The sequence below is a fragment of the Trachemys scripta genome, chromosome 12 (assembly GCF_013100865.1).
Source record: "Trachemys scripta elegans isolate TJP31775 chromosome 12, CAS_Tse_1.0, whole genome shotgun sequence".
Lineage (NCBI taxonomy): Eukaryota > Metazoa > Chordata > Testudines > Emydidae > Trachemys > Trachemys scripta.
Window position 1 is genome coordinate 38841657 of NC_048309.1, and position 12602 is coordinate 38854258.

Here is a 12602-nt window from a genome sequence, read left to right on the forward strand (position 1 = left end):
GTTAATTAATAAGTAAAAACTGATTTTATTAAATACACAAAGTAGGATTTAAGTGGTTCCAAGTAGTAACAGAACAAAGTGAATTACCCAGTAAAATAAAATAAAACACGCAAATCTAAACCTAATACAGTAATACAACTGAATACAGGTAAGATCTCACCCTTACGGATGTTTAAAGAAGTTTCTTTTCTCAGACTGGATGCTTTCTTAGCCTGGGCTCAATCCTTTCCCCTGGTACAGCCCTTGTTCCAGCTCAGGTGGTAGCTAGGGGATTCCTCATGATGGCTCACCTTTGTTTTGTTCCACCCATTTATGTATCTTTTGCATAAGGCGGGAATCCTTTGTCCCTCTCTGGATTCCCACCCCTCACCCCTTCTCAATGGAAAAGCACCAGGTTAAAGATGGATTCCAGTTCAGGTGACGTGATCACATGTCACTGCAAGACTTCATTACCCACTTGCCAGCACACACACATACATGGAGACTTACAAGTAAAACAGAGCCATCTGCAGACAATTGTCCTGGTTAATAGGAGTCATCAAGATTCCAAACCACCATTAATGGCCCACATTTTGCATAGCTACAATAGGCCCTCAGAGTTATATTTTATATTTCTAGTTTTAGATACAAGAGTGGTACATTTATACAAATAGAATGATCACACTCAGTAGATTATAAGCTTTGTAATGATACCTTACAAGAGACCTTTTGCATGAACCATATTCCAGTTACATTATATTCACTCATTAGCATATTTTTATAAAATCATATAGACTGCAACATCTCATAATGAACACATTGAGAGAAGTCAGGGGCTACACCTGTGAATCAGCAGGATGTGTAGGGACATTCCTTTGGACAGGAGACTCCAAATGCTTTTCCATGCCAATGTGCTGTGAGCTTGTGTTTGGGACAGAGTATGTACAAGCCATGTGGCAAAGGATATAAAAGGCAGAATGACCCGTTATCACCCCTGTAGTCATTGGACTCAAAGAGGGGGGTCAGTGGGTTACAGATAATTGTAATAAGCCATAAATCCAGTCTCTTTATTAAAATCATTATTTTTAGTGCGTACTGAAGTTATGAATTTAAATTCCCAGGCTTGTCTTTTGAAAGAGTTGTGCGGGTTTCCTGTGAGGATGAGGACTGATTGGTCAGATATAGAGTGATCGCTTGGTGAAAAGTATTCACGTGCAGGTAATAGGGTGTTTTTGTCTTTTATCATTTTCCCCGTGGGCACATATTTAAGAGTGTAGTGATTGTCTGGTAATCAAATTGAAACTATTCCCAGCTGTAGACAACCATAAAACAAAACAGAACCAAACAAAATTGTCTTTTGGTTGTTGAAAAAATTCACTTTTCGAAACCCACAACAAATTCAATGAAAATGGATATTCTCACTTGAAAATGTCGTTTTGTCTAAAGCCCTTTCATAAAAAAAGAAAAGATAAAAAGTTTTGATGAAAAAATTTCAATTAGCTCTAATATTGAAGAAGGAGGAGGAGGGAGAGGATGCCGCTCTATCTTACATTCAGTTCAAAGGTATATGTGAATTATAGTTCCCATTTTCAAAGGGTCCGAGAGAAATTAGGCATCCCACTCGCATTGAAATTCAATGCAATATGAGTGTCTAACTCATTTGGGCTCTTCTGAAAATACCAGCCCTAAATAATATGAACTCTTCTTACACCAAAACCCAATCAGGAACCTTTTATACCATCTTCTACCCTTACAAAACCATACTTAAACTATGGAACTCACTGACACATGATATCCTTGTGATCAAGAGCTTAAAAGGATTCAAAGTTCAAGCTATATGTGAATAGTGAGAAAATTCAGATTGACCTCAAATAGCATTGAAAATGCATAGGGGATATAAACCCTCCTACTGCAAAGCATCAATAAACTAAGGACCAGATTTTTAAAGGTATTTAGGTGCACAGTGGGCACCTAGCCCCCTAACACCCATCACAATTAATGAGTTTCAAGTGCACAGGTGAAAATCTCACTAGGTGACTGAATACTTTTAGTAATCTGACCCTAAATGACAGCGAGAGGAGGTAACATCCCTTATGGGCAGATTGTGCCTCAACGGATCCTTGTGGGGTTCTTGCTGCTTTCTTTGAAACATCTGGTATCAGCCACTGCCAGAAAAGGGGGGGGGGCAGATTTGACTGGATACTGGTTCGACCAGTTGTGACAATTCCTATGTTCTTAAGAGGTAAAATTAATTCTCCAGTGGTGCTGAGTGCCAGACAGCTGGAAGAGCACAAAGGGGATACTGCTATTAGAATAGGGCAGGGCAGGAGTCATGATTCCCTCTCTCCCTGCCCCACTGTAACCCACTCCCTTCCCAGAGCTATGGATAAAACTCAGGCATTCCAACTCCCAAGCATTTACCTGACCTCCATTCTTCCCTCCTCAAGATGGGGCTAGAACTTGTGAGACCTGAATCCCAGCCATACCACTTTAACCACTGGACCACATTCCCCTCCTGAGTGCCAATGCCCTGAAGCATGGCTCCTGACTCCCACTACCCCTGCTCTAAATGCTAGTCACATTCCCCTCCCAGAGCTAGTGGCAGAACCCAGAAGCCCTGACTCACTGTAGCCCCATTCCACCCCATGCTGCTATAAGGGCTGTTAGTCATCTAACGATGCCGACTGTCAGCTAGTGGGATTTTAAAAAGCACCTAAGCAAGTTAGGTGCCTAATTGCCTGTGAACTCAAGGGTCATTAGGTGCCTAAGTCTATTGAAAATCCCATCGGATGCCTGTCTGTAGATTTATATGCATAAACACCTTTCAAATCTGGCCCTTAAATTTCACTGGAAAGGAATGGGTGGCTAGAAAAGAGCCCCTGAGTCCTGGCTACTCTGACCACTTCCTCATGTACCCTTCCCAGACACAGGGACAAGACCCAAGTCTCCAGGGACTTCCTCCCTCTCAGAGGCCAGGCAAATATCCAGTTTGTCCCTGTGTAAGAGCTGTTTGTGCATGCAGCTCCCCATTTAACTCTGCACCCCAGGAAACTTTGACATACGCCGCTTGGCTCAGCCATTAGCAACTGTTGTACTAAAAAACCTCAGTTTACTTTCTAATGATGTCCCATGGAACCAAACTGCCATCTGCTTAGACCCCAGAGCGGCCACTTTCTTCAGCACACCCGATAAAACTCAGCTGGATTTCAGGAACTGTTTGATCCTAGAACCTGTGTCAGAGGGAGGGTAAAATCTGATATATAGGGTGATTTTTCAGCCTGAGTTCACTTTGGAATGAGATCTTTTCTTTATGCATCATGACAGTGCTGAACAGCTCTGAGCTGTGACTTCCCCAGGGCATCCTTCATCCTTCAGACAACTGAGGGCGCAAACACAGCAAGTACTGTGATAATATATGTTATTCTGTGGGGGAGGAAGTGTGGCCTAGTGGATAGCACCAAGGCTGCAACTCACCGTACCTGCGTTCTATTTCCAGTCTGCAGTGGCCTTCTCTGTGATGCCTTGGACCAGCCACTTCACCACCCTGTTCCTCAGTTTCTCCTTTTGTAATATAGAGATGAGGATACTGATTTCTTTGGTAAAGTGCTTTGAGATCGACTACTGAAAAGTGTTACATAAGGGCTGAGTGTTACTGCATTAAGAAATTATATGGGAAATATGCAGGCATTTGTATGGCAGGGGAAATGCTCAGACACTAAATTCAGGCACTGTAGATCTGGCTTTAGCACATGATATTTTAGCTTTCGAGCTGGCTGAGGAACTAAGAGCAGTTTCATTTAAAGTTTTGAAATTTCAAACTTTCTTTTTTTTTACAATTTTTAATAATACATTTGAAAATATTGATGAAAACATTCTCAGACACTGGGATCCACGCCGGGAATATTTGCAATGTGCTTTGCATAGACACAGGAACGGCTTTAAATGAACAGAAACCAGGAGGTTTACACTCCAGGGCAGACTCACTGTCACTTTGGCTGAGATTTTCAAAGGTGTATGCCCAACCCCCATTCATTTCACCAGGAATTTGGCATACCAGTCCACTAGATACTGAGGAAAATCTCAGCCTTTGTATTTGTAATCATGTATTTAAAACATTTCTAGTACCCCCATGGCTGCAGTACATGAGCATTTCAAGATATTTTAAGTATTTGACACAGTCAAATGAGGAAAGGAAGTAGCATTATCCCCATTGGGATGGTAAAGTGAGGCACAGAGAGGCTAAGGGTCAGACTTCTAAAAGTGGTCAGACCCCTAAAATGCAGATAAGTACCCAGTGGGATTTTCAGAAGTGGTCAGCTGCCTTAAGAAGCCTGGTTTCAGAGTAGCAGCCGTGTTAGTCTGTATCCGCAAAAAGAACAGGAGTACTTGTGGCACCTTAGAGACTAACAAATTTATTAGAGCATAAGCTTCTTTGGATGCATATAGAATGGAACATATATTGAGGAGATATATATATATACACACATACAGAGAGAATGAACAGGTGAGAGTTGTCTTACTAACTTTGAGAGGCCAATTAAGTAAGTGAAAAAAAACTTTTGAAGTGATAATCAAGATAGCCCAGTACAGACAGTTTGATAAGAAGTGTGAGAATACTTACAAAGGGAGATAGATTCAATGTTTGTAATGGCTCAGCCATTCCCTGTCCTTATTCAATCCTAAATTGATTGTATCTAGTTTGCATATCAATTCCAGCTCAGCAGTCTCTCGTTGGAGTCTGTTTTTGAAGTTTTTCTGTTGTAAGATAGCCACCCGCAGGTCTGTCATTGAATGACCAGACAGATTAAAGTGTTCTCCCACTGGTTTTTGAGTATTATGATTCCTGATGTCAGATTTGTGTCCATTAATTCTTTTGCGGAGAGACTGTCCGGTTTGGCCAATGTACATGGCAGAGGGGCATTGCTGGCACATGATGCCATATATTACATTGGTAGATGTGCAGGTGAACGAGCCCCTGATGGTATGGCTGATGTGATTAGGTCCTTTGATGATGTCACTTGAATAGATATGTGGACAGAGTTGGCATTGGGCTTTGTTAGAAGGATAGGTTCCTGGGTCAGTGTTTTTGTTCAGTGATATGTGGTTGCTGGTGAGTATTTGCTTTAGGTTGGGGGGTTGTCTGTAAGCGAGGACAGGTCTGTCTCCCAAGATCTGTGAGAGTGAGGGATCATCTTTCAGGATAGGTTCTAGATCTTTGATGCGCTGGAGAGGTTTTAGTTGGGGGCTGAAGGTGACAGCCAGTGGTGTTCTGTCATTTTCTTTGTTGGGCCTGTCTTGTAGGAGGTGACTTCTGGGTACTCGTCTGGCTCTGTCAATCTGTTTTTTCACTTCAGCAGGTGGGTATTGTAGTTTTAAGAATGCTTGATAGAGATCTTGTAGGTGCTTGTCTCTGTCTGAGGGATTGGAGCAAATGCGGTTATATCTTAGAGCATGGCTGTAGACAATGGATCATGTGGTGTGTCCTGGATGGAAGCTGGAGACATGTAGGTAAGTGTAGCGGTCAGTAGGTTTCCGGTATAGGGTGGTATTTATGTGACCATCGCTTATTAGCACAGTAGTGTCCAGGAAATGGACCGCTTGTGTGGATTGATCTGGGATGAGGTTGATGGTGGGATGGAAATTATTGAAATCATGGTGGAATTCCTCAAGGGCTTCTTTACCATGGGTCCAGATGATGAAGATGTCATCAATGTAGCGCAAGTAGAGTAGGGGTGTTAGGGGATGAGAGCTAAGGAAGCGTTGTTCTAAGTCAGCCATAAAAATGTTGGGCATACTGTGGGGCCATGCAGGTATCCATAGCAGTGCCGCTGACTTGAAGGTATATATTGTCCCCAAATGTGAAATAGTTGTGGGTGAGGACAAAATCACAAAGTTCAGCCACCAGGTTGGCTGTGACATTTTTGGGGATACTGTTCCTGATAGCTTGTAGTCCATCTTTGTGTGGAATATTGATGTAGAGGGCTTCTATGTCCATAGTAGCCAGGATGGTGTTTTCTGAAAGATCACTGATGGATTGTAGTTTCCTCAGGAAGTCAGTGGTGTCTCGAAGATAGCTGGGAGTGCTGGTAATGAAGGGCCTGAGGAGAGAGTCCACATAACCAGACAAGCCTGATGTTAGGGTGCCAATGCATGAGATGATGGGGCATCCAGGATTTCTAGGTTTATGGATCTTGGGTAGCAAATAGAATACCCCTGGTCGGGGTTCTAGGCATGTGTCTGTACAGATTGGTTCCTGTGCTTTGTCAGGGCGTTTTTTTAGCAGATGGTGTAGTTTCTTTACGTAATCCTCAGTGGGATCAGAGGATAATGACCTGTAGAATGTGATGTTGGAGAGCTGTTTAGCCAGGCTAGACTGTTCATGCTCTTTGTATGTGTGTTTATATATATCTCCTCAATATATGTTCCATTCTATATGCATCCAAAGAAGTGGGCTGTAGCCCATGAAAGCTTATGCTCTAATACATTTGTTAGTCTCTAAGCTGCCACAAGTACTCCTGTTCTTTTTAAGAAGCTTGAATACCTTTAAAAATCTGCTGTAAGTGACTCGTGTAAGGTTGGACAGGGCGTGTGTGACAGCGCAGGAAATGAAACCTGCATTTCAGCAGTGGCAGGCAGCTATCCTAAGGACTCAATCATCCTTCCTCATCTGCTGACAGGATAGGGCTGATGCTGATTGACCCAGCACATGCTGGGCCCATAGCAACGTTCCTGATGTCTCGCCCAGTGCTCTGTGTCAAGCTGATTTCTGTGCAGTGGTGTGGAGTGTCCAATGGAAATGTCCCCTCTTGCAGTAGCCAGTGGGCCAGGCACAACTTCCACTGGTCAGTGGCAGGTGCTGTTTGGAGATGCATTGTTCCAAGAGGGAAGTGGGGCAGAGTGACTCAATACCAGGCCAGTCAAACACAGGATGCTGGTGGAGGAACAAGGAACTGAACTCTGGTTTGCAAAATCCCAGCCTAGTGCTCTAAGCCTTAGACCACCCTTCCCTACTAAGTAATAAGAATTTAACCCAAACAATGAAATCTGCTGGTTTCAGGGAGGGATGGTTCCCATGGGGGGATGGGAATGGGAGTTTTCTCCCCAGGCCTGTGCAATAGCTGCAGTCTGTAAACTTAAAACTTTTGACATCTCAAACCTTTTTTTAATACAAGTTTTAATACAACATTCCCAGAAAGCTGCTCCACAACGGGACTGTCACAGCTTGGGAGAGAGCTGGCAGCAGCCTGCGGCCCCTAGCGCCAGCCTGGGTAGCTCCCTTTAGGGGTGTGAACTGAGCTGGGGTGTTCCCCAAACCAAGGACCTACAGAAAAGCCGAGTCTGTGATGGGGTCTGGGAGGGAGGGGGGAGATGAAATGAGGGGTTTGTAATGATGAAGGCAGGTAACTCAGCAGGAGCCTTCACTGTCCTTAGTATCCAGTGCCATCATGTGACTAGCTCTAGCTGACTCCTGCTTCCCATGAAGCAGGGCCCCTATTCTGCACCACTGTGTGGGGATTTCATCTGTGGGGAACTTGGAGCTGTGGAGGGAGAACTCGTCAACACCCATTGGGAGCTGCAGATAGAAGCAGAGTGAGTTACCCAATAGGGCTTCTTTCTTTCTTTCTTTCTTTCTTTCTTTCTTTCTGTGAGCATTTAAAACATATTTAAAATTATTTTTTTATAAATTATTTTTGAATAAACAGATGTTGAAAGTTACAGAAAGGTAAATGTTTCCAAATACTGCAACCTTTCACTGGACGTCCAATAGAATTATGTAACCACACCATTTTACAATTGGACAAAGCTGCAAGACCAGACAATACAAATCCAGAAAGTATTACATAGACACAACAAATTAGGGTAGGGATAATAGATTAAAATAGGAGAAGACATACATGAACAGGGAGAGGAAGGCATGATGGGTCTGGAGAGGTAAAAAGATGAGGGGTAGGTGGCATGGAGGTCTATCATTCTTTGAACCGTCTCAACCTTTTTTTTTAATCCAAATGTATCTCAAAACAGGTCCATGTGTCTTTGAATTCATATCATTGATCTCTGCTGTGATAAGCTAGTCTTGCTTTGGTTGTTTACTGTTTAATTGCCTTATGGCTTCAAGTAATTTAATTAATACCTGAGAGCACTTTATACAATTCCTGGTATGAATTTATATTTTGCTGAGGAATGTTAATCCTCATAAAATGGTATTAATACACCTGATATTCAGAAAAGCATCCCTATCCCAGTCAGCATTTAAGCACATGATTAAAGTTAGATATGGGCTGAAATGCCATTACTGTTGATGGGAGTTAAGCACACACTTAAAATGAAGCATGTACTTACACACTTTGTTTAAGAGGGATGGATTTAGTCCCGAGTTTCATTTCTTCCCTGAATCAGGACCAGTTGGATTAGTCTAAATACAGTTTCTGGAGGGTGGAGAGAAACTAGTTACCGGTACTTTTGCAACTTAAAATAATGGCCAGTCAGAATTTCATGACAGCAAAAAGCCTCTGAATGCAGAGAGTCTGACTGCTGACAGGAGCTAAAAGGCACCATCCAGCAGTATAGAATCTATGAGACACAGTTCTGCAGTCCTGATTCCAACCACAAGGTGGCAACAGTAAACAAAAACTCTGAGCAGTCTTATTCCCTTTAGCCCCTTATTCTCAGTGGGGCACATACACACTAGCTAGCATTGACCTAAAATGGGATTTTTCAAAAGTTTAAAAAGGCCAGATTTTCAAAGGTATTTGGGCACCTAAAGATCGAGATTGGTTCCTAGTGGGATTTGCAAAAGTGAATATTTTTATTAACTTGATACATGTGAGATACAGTAAAACCAGGTTTCAAAATTCATTTTTAATCTTCACTGGAAAGAAAACAAGATCTTGCAAAACAAACAAACAAACAAAAGAGAGAACCTTACCCCAGAATAGCAAATATCCCACCTTCCCCCTTTATACCACCCCCTCCACTTGCAGAAGCCAGAATTCACTATGGAAGTATGTGAGCTTCCAGCATAATGGTGTGGCCAAAAGGGCCAATGTTTTTCATGGGTGGGAAATTCCATTTTCTGATGAGTTACAAGTTTTTGTTCACTGAAAAAAGAACATGTTAATAAACTTCTGACATGAATCCCAATGAGTATTCACATACGTGATTTAATAATTTATTAGGTTTTTTTTTAGTTCTAATCCCATAGCCACCAGACTCCACTCATTCCTGGAAAAGGCATAAAACCCAGACATCCTGACTAATTTTTTCCTGTGCTAACCTCTTATTCAGCTTTCTCTTCCAGTGCCATGAACACAGCCCAGGACAGTCAATTTTCCACTTATTTCCATGTATCACAAATAGGGTGACCAGACAGCAAGTGTGAAAAATCAGGAAGGGGTTGGGGGGTAATAGGAGCTTATATAAGAAAAAGACCTAAAAATCAGGACTGTCCCTATAAAATCAGGACATCTGGTCATCCTATTCCCAAATATTGTCCTCACATCAACCTCAGTCTAGTCAGCACAGGAGGGTATTTCCAAAGCCTGCTGAGTTTTCATGGCTAAAATAAAGACATAAAAAAATGAAACACTCCATTAATGACTCCTGAGACAGAATCCCCAAAGCACAAACTCTCTTGCTTCTGCCTAGGAAAGCTAAAGGGATTTCAGAGATTCTTTGATTCTAATACCAGTCTTAGAGTGGAGGTCAGATATTTTACAAAAAAAAAAATGTTTTCTGGGGCTTTTTCTCTATCGCTCCAGGTCCCCTTCCCCTGCCTGTTGGGAGAGCAAAGATCAGCTTTGAGATCACTGATGCAATTGTTTGGAGACAGCCAGCTCTGGGATGACAGAAACAGCAGCTTGTGGAAGGTAACACTGGGGATATGCCTTATTATTGTGTGTGTGTGGGGGTAGAGACTGTGATAATAAGGAATGCGAATCTGCTTGGGGAGGTAACATTTATCACGGATCGATCCTTTTCTATTCTAAAAAGGTTATAGATATTGGTTGGTGCTTTCAGAAGAGTCTAAGGGTATGTCTACACTACGAAATTAGGTCGAATTTATAGAAGCCGGTTTTATAGATATCGGTTTTATACAGTCGATTATGTGTGTCCCCACATAAAATGCTCTAAGTGCATGAAGCCACAGTACCAAGGCTAGCGTCGACTTCCGGAGCATTGCACTGTGGGTAGCTATCCCACAGTTCCCGCAGTCTGCCGCCCATTGGAATTCTGGGTTGAGATCCCAATGCCTGATGATGCAAAACCATGTCACGGGGGATTCTGGGTACATGCCGTCAGGCCCCTCCCCCTCCGTCAGAGCAACGGCAGACAATCAATTCGCACTTTTTTACCTGGGTTACCTGTGCAGACAACATACCACAGCAAGCATGGAGCCCGCTCAGCTCACCATCACCATATGTCATCTGGGTGCCGGCAGACGTGGTACTGCATTGCTACACAGCAGCAGCTAATTGCCTTTTGGCAATAGATTGTGTATTACGACTGGTATCCGTTGTCATCATACTCCAGTTCAATCATAGGCACCTGGGCAGACATGCTTTGTCTCCTGGAGACTCAGTCCTGCCAGCAGTCTGATTGAACCATCTTGACGATGATGGCTAGCAATTGTAGTACAGTATCTTCTGCCAAGCACCCAGAAGATGCCGAGGGCTATCAGTCATGCTGCACCATCTGCTGCCAGTTTAAGATGTAAAAAAATAGATGGACCAGATTTGTTCTGTATTCATTTGCTTCCCCCTCCCTCAGTGGTCACCTGTGCTCTCCATGCTGGGCAAACAGGAAATGAAATTCAAAAGTTTGCAGGGCTTTTCCTGTCTACCTGGTCAGTGCATCTGAGTTGAGAGTGCTGTCCAGAGCGGTCACAATGAAGCACTGTGGGATAGCTCCCGGAGGCCAAATAACATCGAATTCCGTCCACACTACCCAAATCTGACCCACAAAGGCTGATTTTAGCGCTAATCCCCTCGTCGGAGATGGAGTAAAGAAACCAGTTTAAAGGGCCCTTTAAGTTGAAAGAAAGGGCTTTGTCGTGTGGACGTGTCCAGGCTTAATTTGATTTAACCCTGCTAAAGTCAACCTAAACTCATAGTGTAGACCAGAGCTAAGTCAGTTAAGAGGATAATAGCCCAGAGACCCATTACTGCCACCACTGTCTGAAGCCTTCGCATGGCCAGCTCTGGTTCACTAGTCTGCTCCTACAGCAGGGGCTGTAGTATGCTCAGATCTGAAATCCATTATCTCTGGGGCAGGTTAGAGATGGGATGTGAAAATGAGAAAGGGACAAGAGAAGTGCCTGGATATGAAGATAAAACCAGAGTGAAATCCCCACTGTGGACTTTTTTTTGTTATTTCTGTTCCATTTCAGGAATATTTTAAATACACAAAATGGACCACAGAACCTCACCACTACAGTGACAGAATTTGTCCTCCTGGGACTTACCCAGAGTCCTGACCTGCAGATATTCCTCTTCATCATCTTCTTCATAGTCTACCTGACAACCTGGCTGGGAAACTTCACCATCATCACCACAGTGATCACTGACCACCGGCTCCACACCCCCATGTACTTCCTTCTGGCCAACTTGGCTTTCCTAGATGTCAGTGACTCATCAGTCACTACTCCCAAATTGCTGTTGGGTCTTCTCAATCAGCGCAAAACCATCTCATTCAACGAGTGCATCCTCCAGATGTTCTTCTATCACTTCATCGGGGGTGCAATGGCATTTTTCCTTGTGGGGATGGCAATTGATCGGTATGTGGCCATCCATAAACCATTGAAATACTTGATTATCATGAACCATAGTATGTGCATGGGGCTGGTGGCATTGGCATGGCTGGGTGGATTCACTCACTCTGCTGTTCAAATGGGGCTACTCCTCCAGCTACCATTCTGTGGGCCGAACATCCTGGACAATTTCTATTGTGATGTCCCACAAGTCATCAAACTGGCCTGCACTGACACCCATGTGGTTGAGCTGCAGATGGTCTTCAATGGTGGAGTGCTCCTTGTGGTCGTATTCATCATTCTGCTCATTTCCTACATTATCATCTTAGTCAAGATCAGGACACACGTCACAGATGGGAAGCACAAGGCTCTGTCCACCTGTGGAACCCAGATTGCCGTGGTGTGTTTAATATTCATACCCAGCATCTTCATCTACGCTCGCCCCTTCAAGAAGTTCACCCTGGACAAGGTGGTCTCAGTCATTTACACTGTAATCACCCCAATGCTGAACCCAATGATCTACACGCTGAGAAATGCTGAGATGAAAAATGCCATCAGGAGACTGATAAGCAGAATGCTGTTCTCAGGGAAGAAACTAAAGACATAATTTATTTTTAAATGATCATTACTATTAGAAACCAGACCTCAGGATATCAGAGAGGGGATGTATATGCTATGTGAAATGTGTAGCCCATCAAAAGAGATCACATCCTGCACACTCGTGAAAAATTGTTTCATAAATAAGTCACAGATCAAGGGCCATAATCTCCATTGAAGTCTGCATAAGCAGCTGGTGTAAATCAGCATAGTTCCAATGGAGTGAATGGATCATATCCCCAGCTGGTGTAAATCAATGTACAGTAATTGCATTGGAGCT

At 43.2% G+C, this 12602-nt stretch overlaps 1 protein-coding gene across 1 annotated transcript; it reads left to right on the top strand.

Annotated features, from left to right (window-relative positions):
• The first annotated feature begins 7456 nt into the window (after positions 1–7456).
• LOC117885441 (olfactory receptor 4D2-like) lies at positions 7457–12332 on the top strand. Its single transcript, XM_034786748.1, has 2 exons — positions 7457–7569; positions 11366–12332. Exons 1-2 carry the CDS (start codon positions 7457–7459, stop codon positions 12330–12332), a joined length of 1080 nt encoding a protein of 359 aa, XP_034642639.1.
• Positions 12333–12602: the final 270 nt, after the last annotated feature.

Bases quoted from the DNA above. Each gene is read 5' to 3' on its own strand.
- LOC117885441 (XM_034786748.1), top strand. From the start codon at position 7,457: ATGAAGCAGGGCCCCTATTCTGCACCACTGTGTGGGGATTTCATCTGT. The intron at 7,570-11,365 runs GTGAGTTACCCA...GTTCCATTTCAG, and splicing joins GAGCTGCAGATAGAAGCAGA to GAATATTTTAAATACACAAA.